Genomic DNA, 27,144 nt, shown 5'->3' with positions numbered 1-27,144 from the left:
TTGCCAGAAATTGTTTTTCATTTAATGGTATATGCTTATATATTAAGGTCATTGGTTTTATCTTTTGTTTTGTTATCGAAGGGCATTTTTATAGCTTACTATACAGTATGGGTTTTGCTCATTGTTCAAGGCAGTATGGTGACCTGTAGTTTTATTCAACCTAATGCTTTAGGCTTTGTTTAACATTGTTCTTATTGGCAATCATACCGTCATTATTTCTATACTCATCCTGAAAACTTAACCAGAGCACTTGAGCATAAAATTGAGGATAAAGGACACATTCTTCTTGCAAATAATCCATGTACAAAACTTTCCATTTATGGTTACTCAGGAACAGATGTCATTTTACTAACTTGACCTTCCCACTTGGTCTGCCTTGTTTATATTCAGACTTGAATTTGAGCAGTTTCTTTATGGTAAAATACTTATAGCACTTTATCAAAAGCTTGAGAAACTTAAATATTTACAAATTCATTTTTGAAAGTTTAAACTACCGGTACCTAAGTGGTCTAAGTAGCTGTGTTTATAATCCCTATCAGTCAAACAACAAAGGCTTTAAAATTAGTATTTGCTACTTCTTTCTTAAGCATGCAGCACTTGAAAGGATAAGCAGACTGGTCAACTGGATGAGTAAATTGGAATAATGTGGCTTCTTGCTAATAAGGTATGCATTTGTATATTTTCCACTGGACTTTTAGAACTCAATTGAGCATTTTAGTTAAAAGAGACAAATCTTCAAATTACTGTTGGCAAATTTGAAATTTTATATCTGGGTTCTTTACCTATTGCTTACAGTATAGAATTAGAAAAACAAACCAAAACACAATTACTTAACATTGACCAATGAACCGTGAAAATGAAGTTTAGGTCAGATGATACCTACCAGACTGACATGTACACCTTACAATCATTCTATACACCAAATATAGTTTACCTACAACTTCTACTATCTGAGAAACGGACCTAATCACGTAATTGTAACCTTGATCACTGATCCATGAAATGAGGTTGAGGTCATGTGAACCCTGTATGACTGACATGTAGACCATGCAAGGAACCCATTTACCAAATATTGTTGTCCTTTTACTCATTAAGTAAGAAATTCACCCGACAAAAAAAAAAAACAACTTTTTTTCAAGAAGTCACTGAACCACAAAAATGAGGTCAAGGACAACGGACATATGTCAGACAGAAACTTTGTAACATAAGGCATCTGTATACAAAGTATGAAGCCTCCAGGTATTCTACCCTTTGAAATATAAAGCTTAATACAAAAAGGTTATGCTGCTGCTTCCAGATTGTAATCCCTCTCACATTCTGCGACTTTCATCGCATGTGAGACAAAAAATATGTATAAGGGTTGTTTATCATGAAACTTTGTACGCTAGTCATTGTAGCCCGACATTAACTTCATTATCATGCTCCAGTAGTCAGGGTTAAGTTTTCAAGACGAATGTCTGTTCTTCATTACCTTTACAAGATGGGTCAACCATGTTTGATGTACTGATTGGAAATGTGGCGAATTTTATCCATCTGACATGTGTCATGAAGCTTTGCAGGAAAACCTTGCTCCATTTAGTCAAAAGCTTTAAATTTCATATATTTGCATATCCAAAGTATTTCCATCAATTAATATCACTATACTTTTATTGAAATGGAGATTGAGGGGACCCACGACCTTCAGCACTTGAGGGGAGCATGCTATCATGAGATCAATGAAGCCTTGTGCAAGATGTGGACTTCTAACATTAGGCCAAATAATGGAAAAAAAGTTCTAGGGTCAGGGGTTTAAACTAGGGTAGGTCGGGTAAATGGAACCACACATATAAAAAAATTTATTTGCCCTTATATTAAGTGGTTTATACATAAAATGTGCAATCTATCAATAGTGTAAGATTTTTAATTGAACCTTCTACTAAGTTTACCTGTAAAACTTGGTTGATTTTTGGTCAATGATCATAATAAAATGAAATTCTGAACAATTCAATATGATATAAAGTTGGTTCAAAATGATACATTGGTTTCAGGGGAAAAGATCCTCCTGTATAACTTTTCCTTGAATATCCCTTTGTGATATAAATTTGTGTTCCAGCCAAACCTCAGCAAAAGCTCCTTGGACTTTGAAATAGTTGTGTGAGTCAACATCAACCTAACCTTTATGCATAACTGTGAATATCTTAATCATGAATATAACAACAGTTATGGGTCCTTGATACTACCAATAGCAATAACAAGATGGATTGCTTTCTTCAATTTTTTTTCATCTTGCATGATTAAAAAACACTTTTTTTTAAATTCTAATTTTATGGTCAACATCAATTTTGATATTAAAATGGTTTGTACAATTACTACTGCAAACATACACACATACACAGTCCAACACTCATCCGAATACAGAAATTTTAACATTTTGTTATTTTTTATCATGATGTTGGTGGCATTGGTGGCATCATTCCTGGCATCATGGGAGAACTTCCACCCATAGCTGCATTTGGTCCCAGCAATATCTGTAAAAAAGTATATACATGTATATAAACTCAAAACTACATACAACATATAGGCTACAGAATTGATCTTGAAGTCTTAATCAGCCACAGTAAACATTTTTATACGCCCGTTTACGGGACGTATTATGGTATAACGTTGTCCGTCTGTCCGTCCGTCCGTCGTCATCATGTCTGACATTAACTCAAAAATGCTTTAACCAATTTGCATAAAACTTTAGTGAATTGTTTATATCTATTGACGTGAGCTCCCTTTCGTTTTTTATAAAATATAGATTTTACGTTTCCGAGTTATGGGGTTTTATTCATAAAAAAAAAGGGGGATTTTCCAGTTTTCGGACGAAACTCAAAAATGCTTTCAGCAATTCTTATGAAACTTTGGTGAATTGTTTGTATGTATTGATGTAAGCTCCCTTTAGAACTTTATAAATTTTACATTTTACATTTTTTTAAATTGACTTTAATTTGTTTTATGTAAGTTTGTTTGTTTGAAATCAATATTACATTTGTTTGATATCTATTGTTCCTGGGATATCTCCTGACTTTTTACTATTGAGATAGTAACAATCATTATAATGAGTCAATCAACCATCATAGAATAAAGGTAACTAAATGATGACCCACCATTTATTTCTATTTTTACAATACATGGTTGACCTAATAAGCAAGCAATAATAAATTTGGTAAACTAATTATAAATATACAGAGTAAATACTAATCACTTAAGGATTTGAGAATATATGATCTCTAGGACATGAGTACAATATTTACTACAGAACATTTTAGACTTCAGATGTTCTTGACAAACTTTGAAAACAGATTTCAGTTGAATGTCTATATAATATGCAACAGACTTGCAATTGTGTAACAATGAAGATATTCTCTAACATAATTCAACTTCTTATATCTGAATCAATGTTATGAAATGAAAGTGATCTTTTACTGTGACAAATTCACTACTTACAAAAATTTACATCAATACTGTAGTGTTAACCAACTTATTCCCATTGATACTTTTTTTCCAGCATTAGCCCTTTCTAGTCCACTTTGTTGAATTTATTTTTCATTTCTTTACTTTGTTGGTGAATAAAAATTAAAGATAATGGAAGTTTGAAACTTGAGTGGCTTATATATTCGTTATTTTTCCAAATGTGAAAGTCAAATTTATAAATTAGTTGGTTTACAGAAGACCCTTCATCATTGAAAAATCTGATTCTTTTTGCACCTGTCTCTCTTGTTGTCTTTGTTGTTCTTGATGTTGAGCCCTTTCTTTTTCAAACACAACAGGTAAGACTAGAAGTGTTGCAGCAGATGTAGCCACCCACAGTAAGTTTCTGGTCAGGCCATATCCCTGTATTGTATATTTTCCTGATAAACTGACAGCTTGACTGCAGAAATTTCTAAGTCTTTCAGGGAACATTTCTGTTAAACCAACCAATCTCTCAACAACGGTTTCATCCATTAAGTCCTGGAAAATAAATTATACTTTAATTCATACATGTATAAACAAGAGTGCACACGGTGAACTGTCTCCCCTGCTTTACTGACCATTGATTTTATGCTGATAGTCCTAAATATAAAGCTTTACTACAAGTATCACATAAACTTAACATGATCCAAGAAAATGAGGTCAAGGTCAGATTAACTAAATGTGGTCTAAGAACTTAAAAAATTTTAATTTACCTATTCAAAACATATCATTATTATTTGCTTTTAAATATAAATCAGAAATAACCAATTTAAAATGGAAAATTTTAAAGAAAAAAAAATCCCCCCCCAAATTTTTTGAACCCCCTTATGATTCATCACCACCAAACTCAATCTCAGCCTTCCCTTTGTGGTATGGTACCTTGCAGTACAATTTCAGAGAGATCCATACACTTGAACACAAGTTATTCTCTGGAAACTACAAAAATGCTTGTTTTTTGGCCCCTTTTTGGCCCCATATTCCTAAACATTTAGGGCAATTACCCCCAAACTCAAACCCAGCTTTCCCTTTGTGATATGGAAGCTTGTAGTACAATTTCATAAAGATCCATAGACTTACACACAAGTTATTGTCATGAAACTAGAAAAATGCTTGTTTATTGCCCCTTTTTTAGCCCCTAATTGCTAAAATTTTGAGGCAATTACCCCCAAAATCAATCCAAGCATTCCCTTTGTGATATGGAACCTTGTGGTACAATGTCAGAGAGATCCATACACTAACACACAAGTTATGTCTGGAAGTTACAAAAATGCTTATTTTTGGCCCCTAATTCCTTAACTGTTGGTACCATAACCCCAAAAATCAATCCCAACCTTCCTTTTGTGGTATTGAACCTTATGGTAAAATTTCATAGAGATCCATTCACTTAAACTAAAGTTAGAGTGCGAAAAAAAACGTTGTGGTATTGAACCTTATGGTAAAATTTCATAGAGATCCATTCACTTAAACTAAAGTTAGAGTGCGAAAAAAACCGTCATACCAATATATGACCACAAAATTTTTTTACAGTCATATAAAAACTTAACACTGAGTAATGAACCGTGAAAATGAGGACAAGGTAAAATAAAACCTGCCAGACTGACATGTACATTGTAAAATATTTCCATACACCAAATATAGCTGACCTATTGCATATAGTATTAGAAAAAAAGACCAAAACACAAAAACTTAACTTTAACCACTGAACCATGCAAATGAGGTCAAGGTCAGATGACACCTGCCAGTTGGACATGTACCCCTTACAATAATTCCATAAACCAAATATAGTAGACCTATTGCTTATAGTATCTGAGATATGGACTTAACCACGAAAACTTAACCTTGTTCACTGATCCATGAAATGAGGTCAAGGTCAGATGAAAACTGTCTGACAGGCATGAGGACCATGCAAGGTACGCACATACTAAATATAGTTATCCTATTACTCATTATAAGAGAGAAATTAACATTACAAAAAAACAAAACTTTTTTTCAAGTAGTCACTGAATCATGAAAATGATGTCAAGGACAATGGACATATGACAGACAGAAACTTCATAACATAAGGCATCTATATACAAAGTATGAAGCATCCAAGTCTTCCATCTTCTAAAATAATAAAGCTTTAAAGTAGTTAGTTAAGGCCACTGCTGCCCCCACAGCCGGATTGCTATCCTTATGTCGAGCTTTCTATGACGGAAGTCGCAGGCTCGACAAAAATGATAAAGACATCACAAGTCAAACTAGAGGCTCTAAAGAGCCTGTGTCGCTCACCTTGGTCTATGTGCATATTCAACAAAGGACACTCTCCAACATTGTAGACGTTTTGTTGATCTTGTATTGCTGATCATTTAGTCTGTTTAGCTTCTCTCTATCTTCTTTGGTTTTTGCTCAAAACACAAAAGAGGGTAAAAATATCTTTATTTAAGGGCAATCACTCCTATAAAGAATGACAGTCTACTAACTATATCAGCAAAATTTGACTTGTTAGTAGATCTTGCCTTGCTGATCATTTTATGATTGAAGCGTCTATTTATCTATTATAATTTTTATCATATAACATGTATAAGGTAAAACGCAAAAAAATGGTAAAAATCGTCATTAAAGTCCAATACCTCCACTAAGGAGTCGTTGGATGATTTCCTTGATATTGTCTTAATTGTAGATCTTGTCTTGCTGATCATTTTTGCTTATTTAAGTTTCTATATATCTATTATAATTTTTAAGATATACGGCAACAAGAATGTGTCCATAGTACACAGATGCCCCACTCACACTATCATTTTCTATGTTCAGTGGACTGTGAAATTGGGGTCAAAACTCTAATTTGGCATTAAAATTAAAAGATCATATCATAGGGAACATGTGTACTAAGTTTCAAGTTGATTGGACTTCAACTTCATCAAAAATTACCTTGACCAAAAACTTTAACCTGAAGCGGGACAGATGGACAAACGAACGAAAGAACGCACAGACCGAAAAACATAATGCCACTCTTCTATTGTAGGTGGGGCATAAAAACGCAAAAGATTGGTAAAAATACTCATCAAAGGGCAATAACTCTAATAAGGAGTCGACTGACGATTTTGACTTGTGGACTTATTTGTAGAACTTGACTTGCTGATCAATTTTGCCAATTTAAGTTTCTATCTATCTATTATAATTTTTAATATACATGTATAAAGCAAAAACGTAAAAAATTGGTAAAAATCATCATCAAGGGCAATAACTCTAATAAGGAGTTGTTTGACAATTTTGAAGCTGCAAAACTTGTTTGTAGATCTTGTCTTGCTGATCATTTTTGCAATTTAAAGTTTCTCTCTATCTATTATAGTTTTCAAGACAACAGGCAAAAATGAAAAAAAAATGGTAAAATTTGTCATTTAAGGGCTATAACTCCTATAAGAAGTTGTCTGACAGTTTTGACGTATATGGACAATAGGTAGAACTCTACGTGCCAAACATTATGCTACGTCATATTTTCTCCTTTTATTTATAACGGTTTTCAAAATAATAGACAAAACTTGCATTTTCCCCTATGTTCTATTTTTAGCCATGTTGGCCATCTTGGTTGGCAGGTGGGGTCATCAGACACATTTTTTAAACCAAGATACCCCAATGATGATTGTGGCCAAGTTTGGTTAAATTTGGTCTAGTAGTTTCAGAGGAGAAGAATTTTGTAAAAGTTTACGGACGACGGACGCCAAGTGATGAGAAAAGCTCACTTGGCCCTTTGGGCGAGGTGAGGTAAAAAGGGTTGAAAGTACTTTCATCCTGCTGACTCAATTAAAATGGTAATGACAAAAAAAATAACAGTGTACATACTTTATCTGCAATCGCATGATTCAGGAGCATTTACAAGTTGCTGCCACTATTCATTTTATTTATTCCTTAATTGGTTTAGCTAAATTTACACTGTAGTTTTTAACGAAGGGGAACCGGTCATCAACAATGTACTTTTAATATAAAGCAAACAATTCAAAATTTGAATGAACTGTGAATGGTCATTATTTTGCAAGGTTTGTTTTTTAAATTTTGACAATCATGAGATAATTCCTTTAGCATAACTTTCAAAATAAGGACAAAAGCTATAAGAAATAGATGTGCCAGACACAGAAGCAGAAATATAAAACAGTAATGCCCTGCATAGATGCTTTTGAATTACTGCCCCTATAGGGATGTTTAAACAGAACAAGAAAACAAAAATGCCAAGACTACAATCTATTCTCCTTTGGACAGCCAACAGCCTGTGCCAGTGTGTGGTTTATAAATGTGGGAATTTTTTATTTAGTGTATGCAAACATGCAGTTTAGAACATTTTCGTCAAAAACTGAAGAATATATAAATTAGATTCATAAATTTGAAAATAAGCAGCTGCTCCAAGAGTTCATGAAACACCCTTATTGTGCACATTGAAATTGTTGCAAAAATAATAGGATTTCTAGATGCATTTATTCAAAGGCTAATAAAATGCTCCCCAGGACGCATCTTGATACAAACGCAAAGGTTGAACCCTGAACAGTTGAGGCAAGTATGGACACAACATTCAAGCTTGATACAGCTCTGAATTTGGATTGTGATCAAATATTTGACACAGCATAGATTTCTGACACAGAATGAAAGTGGTCTAAGAACTTAATAATTTGAAATTGGACATTTACCTATTATGGACTTATATCCAAAATCAAAATACATGGTTAGATTTAGCATATCAAAGAATCCCAAGAATTTGATTTTGAATGAAATATAACAAAGTTTAATTTTGGACCCTTTGGACCTCAATGTGGACCAATTTGATACAAGGCTCAAAAATCCAAAATCTACATACATGTACATGGTTAGATTCAGCATATCAAAGAACCCTTTATATTCATTTTTTGTTGTAATCAAACAAAGTTTAATTTTGGAGCCTTCGGACCTCAATGCGGACCTATTTGAAAATAGGACCCAAAATTAAATAATCTAAATACAGGGTTAGATTTGGCATATCAAAGAACCTCAAGAATTCAAGACTTTGAATGAAATCCCATTGAAATTAGTCAAGAAATAAGCAATTTATACAATTTGATTTTTGATGAGATATAACAAATACAAAGTATTAGAAAAGTATTGTTTGTTGCCCCTTTTTTCTAAACGGTTATGGCCATAACCCCCAAAATCAATCCCAACCTTCCTTTTTTGGTATGGAACCTTGTGATACAATTTTATAGATATCCACAGACTTGTACTCAAGTTATTGTCTGAAAACCAAATGTCTTCGGACAATGATGGAGAAGACCTTGATGACGACATTCCATTGTGGAATTTATGGGTATCGTCCATTGTATGACAATGTTTTTATCATGATTAAATTTAGTTTGATCAAATTCTTGGTTTTTATTCGGCTATACCAACATAGGAATTGCACGATGGAAGTAAAACGAAACTCTTGTTGAACAATTCAAACATGAGGATTCTGATGCAAATGAAAAAAAACACAATATATTCATGGTGAAAGTGAAATTGATGAGTCGGAGACTGATTTTACTGAAGCCATTTTGACGGGATATCGTAAAGTATTCTAAAGGTTTGCTGACTTCGTCACCTTTCATAGGTAACACTAGCTGCGGTCCTTGTGATATTTTTTGACAATTTGTGGATTATTTTTGGCATAAATCAGAAAATATAATAAGGACCATACACCTTATCGCTATTTGTCCACCTTTACTGAACATCACAGATGTTTCCGTAAAATTTTGACATCACCAGAGAAGATGTCTGACGCCATAAAGAAAAAGTGATTGTTGTACGACGTCAAAAGTTCAAATGTCGCAAATTTTTTGGGTCAAGTGTTGCAGATTCCCAAATCGCAATAACTTGAATAAGGTCTATTAGAGCTACGGTTTCACAGCTAAGGTAACACCTGCCTCATATTATATAAATGTATTCTGATAAATATAACAAGACGGATTGTAAATATGTCCTTCCAACTCGTCACCGTATACCATATCAAGATCAAGGTTTGGAATCACAACAATTAGATAGTGTAACGTATTTTTAAAAATTACTATTGTTAGTTTCAACAAACAGACGAACAAACTATACAAGTGCAAATGCCTCTAAGATCGAATTTCTTCGTCAATGAATTTATCTCAACTCTTACATCATCGTCTTCGTCGAGAGGTATGTCTTGAATCTGTTTTTGTGAAGATCCTTCAGTTGACATTCTGATTTTGTCTTAAAAATATCGGCTACAACTCGTGTATCAGTTTACTGTCAGCGTTATTAAGAACTTGATGCGAATATATACTGTTTACGGATAATCAAACATCAATCTGATTTTGATATTTCAATGGAAAAAAATCGTAGCCTTCCGAATGCGTATACTGGTTACTTTACTACTGTTTTCTATGTCATCTCTATTTCTGTGCAAAATGAACCAGTTGTTAATTCATTAGGAAGTACCCCGGAAAAATGTGATATGTGATTTGCATTTGTTCCGTCTGCATTAGTAGAGAAAATGGTTTGTATTTATTGAAATAATCAAGCAAAACGGAGACATTCACATTCTGAAAAAATCTCTGCCATTTTTAGTGTTAATAGGGCTAGACTGAGACTATTATAACACATAGTATAGTATTCTAAGACTAAGGGCTAGGTTAAGGGTTGGTGTTAAATAGTTTAGCATGTATGGTCAGATCATATGTTTTTGTATGTCATATGAATTTGTTCTATGCTTTTTCAATGGAAATTGTGACGTCAAAATGCATTCTTAATAGCATGAAAACACACAAGACGAGGATATGATAAATGAACTAGGATGGAAAAGCTTACAGACAAGACGAAAAGAAGCCCGACTTATTGTTAATGCTCTTTTGTTCCGATGTTGGAAAGTTCCGGGCGGAAAGAACTAACTAGCCGAAAAGTTCCGGAAGAACTTATTAACTAGTTACTTTGTTCTTCCTCTGGTTTAAAAGTTCCACCCGAACAAAGTGACTAGTTGAAAAGTTCCAACGGAACATTTCAACTAGTTGGAAAGTTCCTTTTTGCCAATTGAGTCAAAACCGGAACTAACAAACTAGCCCAAAAGTTCCAACGGAACTTATCAACCAGGCAGAAAGTTCCATTTGGAGAATTGATGCAAAGTAAAAGCGCAACATATTATATTTGAACCTTTCAAAGGGAAACCAAGATACTGATTACAAAAGTCAAAAGGAACTTATCAACTAGCCACAAAGTTCCTCTTTGGCAAATAAGTCAAAACCGGAACTAACAAACTAGCCCAAAAGTTCCAACGGAATTTATCAACCAGTCACAAAGTTCCATTTGGAGAATTGATGCAAAGAACCACATGAGGAGGGGGGTATTCTTCCCTCTCTTGAGGATACTATGAATACTAAATTTGCATGATAATGCAACTTATTCCGTTTTATGTGAGCTATGAAATACAACTTAAATTTTGCATATTTGTCCCCAAAGAAACCCCTTTCAGTGCGTTGGGTATTCTTGTAAATTAATGATTTGCTCTTATATATACTGATACTCATTCTTCCCCCTCTTTCTACAAAAAGGACGAAATATGGTATATTCGGAACGATGTAACTAGTTGTTCTGTTCCGCCAGAACTATTCAACTAGCTACATTGTTCCTGGACTTTTCAACTAGCTACTTTTTTTCGGAACTTTTCGACTGCACTCGGAATAAAACAACTAGTTGGAAAGTTCCGCCGGAACAAAGTAACTGACGGAACATAGTGGCTGTTACATTATCATGTGCTACAAAATAACAAATGACCCAGTAGCAATAAACAAGAGTAAATACCTAAAAAAAAACAACAAGAAGCTCCAGTCGGACAGGACATCATTCGTACCTATTACAGCCAACCACCAAAGATTGTAGGAAATGGTCCTTCTTCGTATTAAAACACCGTCAAGGATTGGAACAAACTGCCCCCAGATATCGCCACAGCAAAGTCTCTTGAGATATTCAAGTCACAAGTGATCCACAACTCTAACTAATCAACTGAATTTCAATTTTTTTTTAACCAGTTTTTAATCATGCGCAACTTGCCCTAATATTCATCATGTTGAATGTGGGTAGTATTTGAAACTAGAAGAAGATGATTTCCTTGATAGAGGGTTGCTGCTTACAAGGAATCTATTGAACCATGGGTTCCAAGTAGTGAAGTTGAAATCATCCCATTGAAAATTTTACGGATGCCGTCAAGAGTTGGTTGACCCTTATCAGTCAGGGGAATTACTGAAATAAGTGATTTTGTAGTTTTACCAAAATTTTGAACATATAGGTTTAGATAATATCTTATTATTAGTAAAATTGGAAAAAAATGAACCTTTTTCTTCTTTTAATTAGCAAGGTTTATGCCTTTGATGCAATCATTTAGCTGTAAATTATATATTTGTTGAAAAAATGCTATAATGAAGGCTTTACATAATGAACTGATACTTCTTAACAGATTTTTCCCAGCAGTGGGAGTAATTTTCCTTTAAAATTCAAGGTTTCATCTTACAGATTATGTAATAAAATTTTACTGTTTGCGATCAAAATTTCACTGTTCAGGAGTGTTGAAATTAGTGGGGGTAATTAAAATAATAATACTTAAAGAAGTGATTTTTTGGAAGAAAATAGAGGTACATGTATGATACTTAAACAAGTGATTTTCATGTCATTATCCCAGATTCAGTACAAGATCATCACCTGACATGACCGGTCATCCTATCAACACAGATGTTGGTTCTGATAATTTTAGCAACATAATTAGTCCCTGGATCATTAGTATTGTATATTTAAAGCTACAATAAAATTAAATCACTTAATCTAGTGATTTGTTTGTACTACTTAAATAGGTGATTATTAAAGAAAGACAACTCTTACTTCCAACATTTGTGGACAAAATGTTACTCGATTCAGTGATTTAAAAATCACTCATTTAAGTAAGTCCCCTGACTGCTTATGGAATATCTGTTTGACAGATGACGACGGATATGTTCCAATTGTCATCACCATAATCCTGTTCTCTTTTCTTTCCTCACATGTGATCTCCCGAATTAGACTTATTACTTGGTTTGTAATTGCATGAACAACACAACGGGTGCCACATGTGCAGCAGGATCTGCCTACCCTCCCGGAGCACCTGAGAATACTCTTGGTTTTTGGTGGGGTTTTTGTTGCTCAGTCTCTATTTTTGGTGGAAGAAACTTTCAAGTCTCTTCAGAAATCCTATACTGCCGGCTGTCTCAAGTCTGAAATCATTGAACCGTTACCAGGAGTGTTGCTGTATCCTTTCTGTGCTTTATAATTTTATAACTTCCATGCCTTATCTGGACACTGATTTGTACACATGATTGGTTACAAGTTTGTAAAAAATAGCGTCTGCATCATATTAAACAAATATGTAGAGTCAATTACTGGTATAATTGCTTCCATCAAGTTGACCATGGCATGCTGAGACAAATGTATGAAATTATAGAAAATTTAATTTGAATCAACAGTATTTGTAGATTTTTATGTTTAGTTTAGTCAGTTTTGGTGGAGACATGAGTATTAATTAAAGTATGTTATTTTTGGAAGAAAAAATATGTCGATAGCAATAATGGCACAGAGCAGGCTGGGTTGGTTTGGTCTGCTTCATGGTAATTCAAGTTATCCTTTTATGTATCTTCTTCCACCTTAGAGCTATCAGCTCTTTGATTTTTTTGTTGTGTTTTGTGTACTGTTTTTCTTTCCGTTGTTTTTAGTTTTTTTCCATGGCTTTGTCAGTTTGTTTTTGATTTATGATTTTGAACATCCCATTGGTATCTTTCGTTTCTCTTTACTGTACTATATCTTGGTCCAAGCTATTGGATCAAAGAATTTTATCAGCAATGTCTCGAAAGAGTTCTGATCAGATATAAGCTCTTATCAGTTATTCTTACTGGAGTTACATTTTGTACATGCATGTCCCTTAAACTAGTCTACCATCCCAACTACAAGCTCCACTCTGAAAGAAATGGTTGGAGCCATTGTTGTCTTGAGATTAATTCCACTTTTCAGAATCTAAAGGATTATGGGTAATCTCCTTTTTTGTACATCAAAATGATGTTTTTTTTGCAGGAAATTGTACATTGCGATTATTAAATCAAAATAAATAATTGTGTTAGTTAAATACGTGTAGTATGAGAGATGGAAAACAGTTTTATCAAAAACCAAAGGAATAAATCTTGAACTTCATACTATTTAACTAACACAATTATTTGTTTTGATTTAATAATCGCAATGTACAATAAGCTGCAAAAATTTCTTAACAGCATCCGATTTTTACCTGGATGGCTGCATGCGCCTGATGAATTAAGCTAATTTGTTGAGCGAAATATTGCGTGAATATATATTAAGTATAACTACTATTTTTATAACAATCATAAGCGTGTTAAAGTTACATTCTTAGGCATTTATATATATATATATATATATACAAATGTATATAAACATTGACAATGTTTACTTAGAAAAATGAAGTATCCTTTACCATTTTCCATGGGATATGCTCATCACATTGCAAAGTTAGATGTAATTTATATTTAAGACTTAACAGAGTGAAAAGTCTTAGCATTTAAAAGAGAAATACACAAATAGAAAATAATGTTTAATGCCTTAGATCATGATGTGTTGTTCTGTCAAATATTTACTGATTATTTAGATCTTTTGTACATTTAACTTCAAAAGATCTAAGCCATCACAACAGGCGGCCAGTTTATATGTCCATTTGAATTGGAAATATATGGAAAATTGCTTTGTAAGCACTCTTAAGCCAACATGTACTTTTCTTGTCTGATGTTTTTATACGACTGCAAAAATTTTGCGGTCATTTATTTGTATCACGTCGTTGTCGTCCGAAGACATTTGGTTTCCGGACAATAACTTTAGTATTAGTAAATAGAAATCTATGAAATTTAAACATAAGGTTTATAACCACAAAAGGAAGGTTGGGATTGATTTTGGGGGTTATGGTTCCAACAGTTTAGGAATTAGGGGCCAAAAAGGGGCCCAAATAAGCATTTTTCTAGTTTCATGACAATAACTTGTGGAACAGTGTATGGATCTCTCTGAAATTATACCACAAGTTTCCATACCACAAAGAGATGGTTAGGATTGGCTTTGGGGGGTTATGGCTCAAACCGTTTAGGAATTAGGGGCAAAAAAGTGGGAAAAAACAAGGGTGTCCTGGTTAATGGACAATTACTTCAGTACAAATTACAGTGTAAGGGAGGTAATTCAAACACAACTTTGAATTACCTCCCTTACACTGCTTTTAAATTATGTATAAAGAATTTTTGTATTGTCTTGAGGTGATTAGCTGTCAATTCATTTTTAGAAGTTACCATTTTAATAATTTTAAAAATGCTGATTAAGGTAAATTAATTTTACCTATGATTTTTATGTCATTTTCTATTTTAAGACTTTCATGATGTTTTTAAATGGGTTATTATGATTGCAAACTCCATTGGAAATTTGAATTGAAATTATGACCATGACTGAGGGAAAGAATTTTCTTTTTGGAAAAAGGGGGTGGGGGTGGGGAGGTTAAAAAAAATTGGGGAGGGGGGGACAATTTTTCTCCTCAAGATTTCAGAAATCAAAAAAATCCTTCAAATTTATCAGCAATTTCTTGGACCAGTTGAAATCAGTGCACATCATTCAACTATTTTTACAGGAGCTATGTTCTTTTGATTGATTAATTGTTGTTTGCTTTACACCCAGTGGCAAATACATGTATTTCATGCTTTACACCCAGTGGCAAATACATGTATTTCATGCTTTACACCCAGTGGCAAATACATGTATTTCATGCATGTTCAGGATGATGTTTTTCTGAAATGTTATTCTAAATGGAAAATTTTGAATTGTAAGCACTCTCATGCCTACATTTCTTGTCAGATTTAAAAAAAAAATATATCAGCAAGGTCTTTAATGAGATGATAATCAGTACTTCTCAATTAATTTTTGGGTCTTATGCCCCTTGGAAATAGAAATTTTATGGAATATTTTATTTTTAAGCGATCTCATGTCCACAATCCTTGTAGGATATTTTTTTTCAAAAATTGAAGAACCTAAAAAAATATAATGGATGTTTTGTGACATTGGAAGTTATTGCATTGAATTTGATTGGGCTGCTATACTATTTAATAAAAAAAAATGATTTGCCTTTTTACCCAAAAGGTTAACATTTTGAAGAAGAGATAACATACCACCATCTTCTTCGTCTATTTTTTTGTGATATAGTCCACATCATGTTTTCATTTAAGGATTTCCTTGATAGTGTTTCGTTATTCATGCATGAAGCTGTTGAACAAAGAGCTCCCAGTGTAAAGTTGAAGTCATTACTTTGAAACATAATGACTTTGTTCCATCAACGATGACCTCAGATATGTAACAATATACAATAACTGAGACAACCTAATTACCAATAATTGTTCAAGAATAGCCTAAAATTTTGAATACACTGTAGATAATAGATAATAAGATTGAAGATAACTTTTGCTTTTATTTTTCACCTAAACCAACAAAATTTTAAATCCTTAAATATACATAGACCAATAATTATATTACAGTTCCTTTAACAAGGGAAGGACAAGTGTGGAAAATTTGTTGATTTTAATTCTGAGGAAATAAACTCTTAACAATTGATGTTTGAAATATATAAATATATATATATATTTTTATTTATTTTCAGGCTTCAGATGAAAATTCCTTGCAAGCCTTGGAAGGGCTTATGAATGAATTCTTTGCTGGCCAAACAACTAATGAAAGGAAAAGAGAAATTGGTATAAAATTATATATATTACTAATATATAATTTTTCATCTTTTATTTTCATTTAATTTCTCCACAGGTGTCTTTAATATATTTTCATATAACTTGCATTCATGTGTTGCCATTTTTGACTGCCATATACATGTATGACTACAATGGTTTAATAATCATCATTGCCTGCAGACACTGTTGTTTCTTCGTAATAACTTTTTAAAAGATGAACAATATGAATACAATGTTCCTTGGCCAAAAAGCAAAGGCTAACTAGTTTCTAAACAATGGCCACAAGGAAATAAAAAAACATTTTTTGATAGTCTTACCTGTTAACAAATGGTGTGAAGAGTGATACAGATTCTACTCATCCAGCATCACTGTCAACTCTGAATATTATTAAATTTTCTAATAAGGTCCATTTAAGAATAAAGACCTTGGATGGATATTATATCATCTACATATTGATTATAGGTGCTGACTTAAGCATTATTGGCGCGAATATAAGACGTAAGCTTTTGCATGAACATTAATGCACCCTAAGTCATGCTTGAATTTTTATTATATAGTTTAAATTGTTTTATTGTTTAAATGAATAATTTTTTTATGAGGTGCATAAAAAAAGAAGTATATTTCAGTGTTGGCGACTTCAATAACTGTTTAAATTTGATAATTATGTCACACATAGGCGAGACATATCTCTGTGTCAACAGTTAATTTATATATAACATTGCATACAAAATAATAGGTTTATCCCCTTAAGGTATAGAACCACTAATTCAGGCCCGGTCGGAAAGAACATACAAGAAAGTAGTACATATTTTAAACAAAATAGTTCCTACGCATAGCTGTATCTTTGTCAATAGTGGAAATATTTGGGTAGTTTTAGTATCAAATGAAAGGTTGGGGACTTGGGATCACTGTAGAACCCTTGTTGAAAGTTTTATTTGAATAATAAAGAAGTATATGAAATTTTAATAGGAGGGCTCATTTGGCCTGTTGATCAGATCAAAAGTTCCTGTTTTTGTACTATCAAACTTCCGGGAACCAGTACGCTCTAATATGCAATTAAAGGTATGTTGATTTTTTCAGCACAAGTCAGCATAAGGTACAGTTTTGACATGAAATAACTGCCACTTTATTTGAACTTAAGAAAAAGTAGCCATTTATGCTTGAAATTGCAGAATTTAACATAGAAAGCAATGGGGCTATGAATTAGTGGTTTTATACCTATTACTGACAGGCATGTGAAATTCTATTTTTAGAAATCATACCCTTTACAGTGAAAATTGGTCACATTTGTAGTCAGAAATCATGTTACATTATTTTTTTCATATAACCATTATGTTAGTGTCAAATTACAGCCCTCAAATTGCTACAATAAGGTATTTTAGCCTTTTTTGGTCATTTAGCATGCACACAGTTAAGATTTTATCTGAAATTAAAATTTTTGGATTATCTAACACTGAAACCAATGAAACTTGTATATTATGACTAGTTTATAGTATAAATATTGTTTTTGGTCAAATTATCTAGTGAGTGTTCATGTTTTATTGTGTTTCTTGGTGAATTATTTATTTCAAGGAAAATTGGTGTATACTTATATAGGAATTCCAAAATCTCACTTGTAATGCATTTTATAACCATTTTAGCAAGTTGTCTAGCTTGGAGATACATAAATTGCTCTTGTTGATCCATGTTTATTCATAAAAGTATGTTTTTTTTTACCAAATCACTCTCCTTTTCCAACATGTAGAAAAAAGGGGGGGATAAAATTATCAATTATATTTTATGTTTGGACCACTGTATTTATATTCAAGGAAGAATCTCTGATAAAAATAAGACATATAGGTAAGAACACTGTTATTTGAGTAGATATTAACAAATCAGAACTGGAAAAAATTGAAAAAGTGTCATATCTGTCACTATTAGTGTCCATATGTAGTTTTCTTTGTTTAACGCATATGTTACTACCAGTCCAATTTGAGCTTGAATTCAGTGATAAAGTGTTTTGACAAAAGCTTTATGTGTTTTTCTATGCTAGAAATAGATCATAGAAGGAAATTAAGTCAAGCAGAAGTCAATATAACAAGTTTGGTGCTGTTATAGGTATAGAACCACTAATTCAGGCCCGGTCGGAAAGAACATACAAGAAAGTAGTACATATTTTAAACAAAATAGTTCCTACGCATAGCTGTATCTTTGTCAATAGTGGAAATATTTGGGTAGTTTTAGTATCAAATGAAAGGTTGGGGACTTGGGATCACTGTAGAACCCTTGTTGAAAGTTTTATTTGAATAATAAAGAAGTATATGAAATTTTAATAGGAGGGCTCATTTGGCCTGTTGATCAGATCAAAAGTTCCTGTTTTTGTACTATCAAACTTCCGGGAACCAGTACGCTCTAATATGCAATTAAAGGTATGTTGATTTTTTCAGCACAAGTCAGCATAAGGTACAGTTTTGACATGAAATAACTGCCACTTTATTTGAACTTAAGAAAAAGTAGCCATTTATGCTTGAAATTGCAGAATTTAACATAGAAAGCAATGGGGCTATGAATTAGTGGTTTTATACCTATTACTGACAGGCATGTGAAATTCTATTTTTAGAAATCATACCCTTTACAGTGAAAATTGGTCACATTTGTAGTCAGAAATCATGTTACATTATTTTTTTCATATAACCATTATGTTAGTGTCAAATTACAGCCCTCAAATTGCTACAATAAGGTATTTTAGCCTTTTTTGGTCATTTAGCATGCACACAGTTAAGATTTTATCTGAAATTAAAATTTTTGGATTATCTAACACTGAAACCAATGAAACTTGTATATTATGACTAGTTTATAGTATAAATATTGTTTTTGGTCAAATTATCTAGTGAGTGTTCATGTTTTATTGTGTTTCTTGGTGAATTATTTATTTCAAGGAAAATTGGTGTATACTTATATAGGAATTCCAAAATCTCACTTGTAATGCATTTTATAACCATTTTAGCAAGTTGTCTAGCTTGGAGATACATAAATTGCTCTTGTTGATCCATGTTTATTCATAAAAGTATGTTTTTTTTTACCAAATCACTCTCCTTTTCCAACATGTAGAAAAAAGGGGGGGATAAAATTATCAATTATATTTTATGTTTGGACCACTGTATTTATATTCAAGGAAGAATCTCTGATAAAAATAAGACATATAGGTAAGAACACTGTTATTTGAGTAGATATTAACAAATCAGAACTGGAAAAAATTGAAAAAGTGTCATATCTGTCACTATTAGTGTCCATATGTAGTTTTCTTTGTTTAACGCATATGTTACTACCAGTCCAATTTGAGCTTGAATTCAGTGATAAAGTGTTTTGACAAAAGCTTTATGTGTTTTTCTATGCTAGAAATAGATCATAGAAGGAAATTAAGTCAAGCAGAAGTCAATATAACAAGTTTGGTGCTGTTATAGGTATAGAACCACTAATTCAGGCCCGGTCGGAAAGAACATACAAGAAAGTAGTACATATTTTAAACAAAATAGTTCCTACGCATAGCTGTATCTTTGTCAATAGTGGAAATATTTGGGTAGTTTTAGTATCAAATGAAAGGTTGGGGACTTGGGATCACTGTAGAACCCTTGTTGAAAGTTTTATTTGAATAATAAAGAAGTATATGAAATTTTAATAGGAGGGCTCATTTGGCCTGTTGATCAGATCAAAAGTTCCTGTTTTTGTACTATCAAACTTCCGGGAACCAGTACGCTCTAATATGCAATTAAAGGTATGTTGATTTTTTCAGCACAAGTCAGCATAAGGTACAGTTTTGACATGAAATAACTGCCACTTTATTTGAACTTAAGAAAAAGTAGCCATTTATGCTTGAAATTGCAGAATTTAACATAGAAAGCAATGGGGCTATGAATTAGTGGTTTTATACCTTAATCATGCTTTAATAACTTTGAAATGTTTACCACCAACATTTTCCTTAAGCAAAGACAATGATTTTAAAATTTTATCTGACTTTTTAGAAGTGCTAGAAAAACCTGTGTCTTTCTCATTTATAGCTATGTAAAAATCAAAATGTTTTATGAGTTATCTTTGTACATATACTAATATTATTATGTAAAAACTGATATTTTATACTTTCAGAAACAATTCTAAACAGTTTTTGTCAGACAAGAGATGCTTGGAGACATAGTTTATACTTCCTTGCCAATACACAGAATGAATATGTTATGATGTTTTGTATGACAGCAATGGAGGTATTTATAGTTTATCTTATTGTTAGTCATAGAATTGAGAATGGAAACAGGGAATGTGTCAAAGAGAAAACAACCTGACCAAAGAGCAGAAAACAGTCCAAGGCCACCAATGGGTCTTCAACGCAGCAGGAAAATCCTGCACCTGGATGCAGCCACAGCTGGCCCCTTAACAGTAATGTATACTAGTTCAGCCAAATGGACGCCACACTAAACTCCGAACATATACTGTAAATTCAGAAATTATTGCATGCATTTATTATTGCGAATTTTGAAGAATGGACTCAAATGAGAGATTAATTATTGCGAATTCTGGAAAATATGCATACAGTTATATGTATCAGATATCAGAATGCAAGTTTTTATTCTTGCGATATTCATTCAGTCACATTATTCGCATTAATGAAAACCTCTCAATAATTTCTGAATTTACAGTAAATGAACTACAATTAGAAAACACACAAGACTAAAAAGGCTAGAGGTTGTTGACAGGCGCAAAAATGCGGCAGGGTTAAACCTGTTTTGTGAGATCTCAACCCTCCCACCTATACCTCTCACCAATGTGGAATAAGCAAACACACAGTAATGCGCACAGTAAAACTCAGTTTAAAAGAAGTCTGAGTCCGATGTTGGAATAGGTAACAGAAGAGACTAAGCAAAATGATAATGCTTGTGAAAAAGCAGATGTAGAACTTTTCTACCAATGTATGTTGTTTGTCCATCCATCTATTACATAGACGACTAATACAAAGAATTACAAGACTAGATTCATATTTTTTAAATAATTACACAAATATAATACCCTTTATCTCTTTTAATTGATGATTTTTTGAATGATAAGATATTTAGACAGGATGTGTTTAATTGTAAAACACATTCTGGTGTTTACTTTCGGAGTTTATTAATGAGATAGATTTTTATAATTATTTAAACCATACTGCTACTTTTTTTTAACAACACTTGTATATTGCTGAGTATGCTTAGAAGAAGAAAATAGTTCCTTAAACATTGTTACTCAAAAACGTTTTTTATATTTCTGTAATGCTGATTTTTTCCCATTTTTATTTGAGAGGTAATGCAAAATGTTAGCTTTAACTAGTTTTAAGATAAAGCATTAAAAATTTCAGAAGGCTTTGTAATGTTTGATATTTGCTTAGTTAACTCAACCATGTGCACTGTATAAAAATAACCTTCATGGTCTAGTTAATCACTTTTACAATATTTTATATTAAAATTAAGTTAGCACAAGTAACATTATATTCAAGCTTGATGAAAAAAGTATGATGCAATTGTTAAGAAATTAATTTAAACATGTTTGCCTATTGTAGGATAGGTAGATAATTAGATCTGTATCAATCCACTGAAAGTTGGGTAGTGACTTATATGTTTAGGAAAAAATAAAATTCAGTATTTTTTTAATGGTTTTTTTAATCCATTGGTTGTTTTCCTATTTGTAAAGACAACAAATTTGTCGGAAGCCTATCAAAATTAATTTGGTTTTCTTTTCATTTTTCTGTTAAATATGCTTATGCTTTGGTAACAATATAACTTAATCCTTCATTCATTTGAGGATATTTTTTTGGATTAATCAGTTTCTTATACTTACACATATTATTATCTTTTAGAACATGATAAATAGACAGTGGATTGGTCTGAGTGCAGAAGACAAATTAGTGATTAGATCAACCTTAAACCAGTTTTTACTTGAACATCATACGAAGGTTCCAAATTATATACGAAACAAACTGGTGAAAGTAATAGCAGATATAGGACGTATTGACTGGCCACATTTCTATCCAGACTTCTTGTCAAACATTTTACAGGTTTGTATTGTGTTTAAGAAGATGATGTTATATGATTACAGATGAGAAATATATCCACCCAGAGACCAAATGGTGTAGATGATAGCATCTATTGGTCACTGTAAGGCCTTCCACAATGGGAAAACCCCATGTTGTATAGTAATCTTAATTTATCATTCACAATTTATTGAAAAAAATCTGTTGCCAAGTGAATGATAGTTCATTGTTCACTGTATTACAAAGTCTGCACTATAGTGAATAAAGAACAAAGTTGTTATTTCATTTAATATTATTTTGCTTATTTGAGATATCAGATACAAAAGAATGAAAAATAAAAAAAGGCTAAACTCTTTTGATGGAAATAACTTGCTAGGAAACATATGCATTGGATTAAATGATTTTGAAAATAAGCTGAAGATCATTAATCGTTGTTACCGCCACAATATACTCCAAGTGCATCAAAGAGTCGGGTATATATAAAGAAAATTCACCAGACAATCATCTGTTTGTCTGTCCATCAAAATTAAAATTTGGTTTCAAAATGATAATAACAGTACTGCTTTGGAAATTTGAACACAATTTCAAGGACCATAAAATACATTGTACAAGTTTGATTTTGATTTGGGTTTATATATACATTTACCGTTGAAGAGTTATATCCCTTAGTTTTAAGAATTACTTTAAAAACAGGATTTTTCCAGGTTATAGTTAAAGTACTCATTAACAAAATCTTTTTAGATGTTAACACAATATTATGAACCATAAAATACATGTGAAGTTTGATTTTGGCATTTACCTTTCAAGAGTAATGTCCCTAACTATCTTTAAATTGGATTTATTGTTTTGTTTCTGGATACTAAAGTACCACATGACAGAATTTTTAACATCTTTGACTGTGATGTACAGGTCAAGTTCCATTTTGCTAGTGGAATTTACAGTTTTTCTGTGGACAGGGATATCATTGATCACTTGGTGACCTAATTCTAGTTTTGAAATAGAGAAAAAAGAAATGCAAGCATTGTTGTCCAAGTTTTTGAATGCAATGCTTAGAAGAAAATTCACCAGGGTTTAAAAAATTATTAAACTATGAACAGCAAAGATCCTTTATGAAACCATTCTTTTGTGCCTTAATTATTGTCTTTTTTATTTCACATATGTTAACCCTTATTAATTAACACTTTATAACTTTAATTATATATTTCAGTTGACATCCCAAACAGACACTGTATTGTTAGGAGTGATAATACTACAGACTGTATCAGAAGAATTAGCAACACCAAGAGAAGATCTGAGTATGGCTAGGAAGGAAGAATTACAACGTCTACTGATAATTCAAGTGCCAAATATACTTAGTCTTATTAACAGTAAGATTTAATAGAGACTGCTGATACTGTTTAAGTTTTAGAGCTATTGATTGTCAATGATGTAGATTTTTGCATGATCCAATTAGGAATTATATGTTTCATATTTTTCCCATCACTTGGCATCCGTTATTGTCGTCCGTTAACTTTTTTCAAAGATCATCTCCTCTAAAACTACTGGGCCAAATTTAACCAAACTTATCCACAATAACCAATGGGGTATCTTATTTAAAAATGTGTCTGATGACCCCGTCTGCCAACAAAAATGGCTGACATGGCTAAAAAAAGAACATAGGGTTAAAATTCCATTTTTGTCTATTTTGAAAACTGCATCTGACAGGTGATAAAATGTTAATAATGATGAGCTCTACCTATTGACTATTGATATAAAAACTATCAGACGACTTCGTATAGGAGTTACTGTCCTTTTACCAATTTTTAAAATTTTTTCTTATTAAATTGAAACTATAATTATTAAATAGAAACTTCAAATAGCAAAAATGATAAGCAAGACAACATTGACATATAAGTTTGCATGACCGAAATAATAAGTCGACCCCTTATTGAAGTTATTGCCCTTTAATGATGATTTTTTGGCATTTTTTGCCTATTTCTTGAAAATTATAATAGACATACATGTATAGAAATTTCTAAAAGCAAAAATGGTCAACAAGACAAGATATACAAATAAGACATCATGGATTTTTGCCTATTATCTTGAAAACTATAATAGATACATAAAAACTTTAAAAAAGGAAAATAATCAGCAGGATAAGATCTATAAATATTTAAAACATGGCTTAAATTGTCAGTTAACTCTTAATAGAGTTATTCCCCTATATTGATGATTTTTACTAAAAAATGGCCATTGTGGACGATGCAGGTGACCATCTCTGTAGAAATACAAATGTATAGTAATACAAAGTCTCTCCCTCCATTGCCAATGAGTAACAATTTTTTTCCACTTGAGAAAGTCGACATATAAGCCATAAGAGAGCATGTTTAAATCTTAAATTTAACTATTGGGAGATGAGAAATATTTACATGTAGTTCATAAAATAAACAGTTGGAACATTTGTTTCTCCTGTTTATTTTTCTGTCTTTCTTGTGTAAAATCCCATTATCAGTTAGGACAACAATAGCACCACTGTCTACAAAGCTTACACTTACATGACATCATAATAATAAGCTTCCAATCATAGCACCTAGAATTACCTGTAAATTTTGTATAAGACAATTTAAAATGCACCTTCATGTAAATTAAATTAAGTCATTTTCAAAAAGCTTTTGTATGGCTTAATTAACATAATTATAGGTACACAATTTAAGTTGTAAATTTACTTCTAATTTAGTCCCAAACTATTAGTACTTGCAATCTGTAACAATGCTTTTGTCTTATTTCAGATATATTAGAATCTGTTTTGGAGAAACACCGACACTTGGTGGCTGCTACACCTCCACCCTCTCCAACATCAGGAGAACGAACAACTCATAGAGGATTGGAATCTTCAATGTTACTGATTTCATCTTCACCATCAGGTATATTTTCTGTTTAAAGGTAGATGGGGGTCTAATTTAAAATCGTTAAAAGATGTTTAAACATTTTATCTGTCAAAGCAAATAATCTTTCAGACTTGATTATTTAGTTTTATTTCTAAAACATGGTTGAAATCAGAAGATTTCGTCAACTTTAACCAAAATCTTTATTTAAGGTGTAAATGTCAATGCTTTATCAGACAAGATCAACAAAAATTGTTTTTCTGTTTCACCTTGTGACATATTTACGCACACCTTGAAGAATTTTCATTTTGAAATAATAGACATACTATTGGGGCCTCAATTTGGGTGAAAAATATGGCCATCACTTCCTTATTGAAATATGCAACCTTATGAAAATCGGAAAATTCAATATAAGCAACAGTAAGAGCAGCTACTAATACACATATGGTCTTCTGTTAGATGTGATATATTCTATCTGAATTGTCTTGAGTTGTTTCCCTTGATTACTGGTTTGTTTGATTAATTTTATTGACAATTTTATCTTTTATTGATGGCATTTTTTTACTTATACTTGGCATTGGTTTACTGTAGAACTGTATTACTGATAAAATTATATACAATGAAAATACAATGAATACTTTTGAATTGCATTACAAACAATATTGTAAGTAAAAATGAAGACCTTTCTCATTTAGTTAAATGAACATAAGACAGGAGTGTGTAACTTTTTAATAGAATGAATCTGTATTAAGAGAATGCTTGTAGTTTTGTATTAAACAAGTAGGGAGTTTCTTTCATGTTTATGCAAAGCGAAATAAGCTTTCCTAGATCTTCAACATGATAAGGATAAAATGCACAGCTCAGTGTGTATATCAATTTATACTTGGGTTCATGCAATCCCAAAAATGTTTTTGATTGTATCAGAAATTTATTCAAGGACTGATGCTGGAGAAATGATACATATTAATGGTCAGATTTTTTTATTTTTTCCAGATACCATCCTTAGTAACATGTTCAAGTCACCTGGTCGTCATGTCCAAGTAGAAGCATTGCCACCTTTGGATGATCAGTCTAAACTTTTATGTACACATGCATTGACAACATTATCACAATATTTTAGTTGGATTCCTCTGTCTTCAACAATAACGCCACAATTATTAAGTACTATATTTCATTTTGCTGGTTTTGGTTGTGAAACAAAATCGTCTTCCTCATCATCCACCTTTAACACTAATACTCAATCTTTAGGAATTTTAGCAATGAATTGCATCAATGAATTATTGTCTAAAAACTGTGTTCCTGTAGAATTTGAAGACTTTCTGTTACAAATGTTTCAACAGACATTTTATCTTCTACAAAAGTTGACAAAGGACAGTAGTACAAATTCAACTGGAAATCGATTGTCTGAAATTGATGAAGGGTAGGTTGATATATTATATTATCATATACTTAGAGTAAATAACTTATAATTTTTACAGTATGATAATAGCATTAGATTTACGTGAATTTCACATAAGCGGGCTGATATGAAAAATTTATCAACTGCTTCCGGTTATTATCGCATGCCTTTCCGTAACGTTATCGCATGGCATTCCGGTGTTACTCAGCAAATTCCAGAAGTTACACCGCAATGGTAAGTTTTCAGTGAAAAATATAACAAAGTAGGGTACAAAACAAATTATAGGAAACAGGAAAATATATTATGTAAAATGCAAAACAAATGATACAATAAATACATTTTTCTAAGTTCCAGCATCATTTAGCAAGTTACTTTACAAATGTTGACTTTTCACTTGAACTTCTACTTGAGAACCACTTAAAAGGATCAATATATTAAACTGTTATTTTTCTACATTGTTGAAGCATATGATAAAAAGATCATAACATGGCATTTTTCATATTAGATGTATTATCAGCCCTAGGCTCTTGGGCTGATATTGAACCTTGGGCTGATAATACATCTGGTATGAAAAATGCAATGTAATAATCT

At 32.1% G+C, this 27,144-nt stretch overlaps 2 protein-coding genes across 2 annotated transcripts in view; one reads left to right on the top strand and one right to left on the bottom strand.

Annotated features, from left to right (window-relative positions):
• Nucleotides 1-2,408: 2,408 nt before the first annotated feature.
• Nucleotides 2,409-9,773, bottom strand: LOC127708745 (mitochondrial import receptor subunit TOM22 homolog). The gene is made up of 3 exons (XM_052213876.1): nt 9,614-9,773; nt 3,730-3,972; nt 2,409-2,507 (listed from the first exon to the last, which is right to left on the bottom strand). The coding sequence occupies exons 1-3, from the start codon at nt 9,674-9,676 to the stop codon at nt 2,424-2,426; spliced, it is 390 nt and encodes a 129-aa protein (XP_052069836.1). The 5' UTR covers nt 9,677-9,773; the 3' UTR covers nt 2,409-2,423.
• A 142-nt stretch (nt 9,774-9,915) lies between these two features.
• Nucleotides 9,916-27,144, top strand: part of LOC127708652 (exportin-6-like) — a 46,231-nt gene continuing 29,002 nt past the window's right edge. The window contains exons 1-7 of the mRNA XM_052213712.1: nt 9,916-9,973; nt 16,178-16,268; nt 20,382-20,494; nt 22,117-22,314; nt 23,498-23,657; nt 25,059-25,193; nt 26,148-26,574. Coding sequence (XP_052069672.1) covers nt 9,971-9,973; nt 16,178-16,268; nt 20,382-20,494; nt 22,117-22,314; nt 23,498-23,657; nt 25,059-25,193; nt 26,148-26,574 — 1,127 coding nt within the window. The 5' untranslated portion in view covers nt 9,916-9,970. The remainder of the gene's footprint in view (nt 9,974-16,177; nt 16,269-20,381; nt 20,495-22,116; nt 22,315-23,497; nt 23,658-25,058; nt 25,194-26,147; nt 26,575-27,144) is intronic.

This window comes from Mytilus californianus, unplaced genomic scaffold (assembly GCF_021869535.1).
Source record: "Mytilus californianus isolate M0D057914Y unplaced genomic scaffold, xbMytCali1.0.p SCAF_7, whole genome shotgun sequence".
NCBI lineage: Eukaryota > Metazoa > Mollusca > Bivalvia > Mytilida > Mytilidae > Mytilus > Mytilus californianus.
This window is presented reverse-complemented; position numbering and strand designations above follow the sequence as displayed.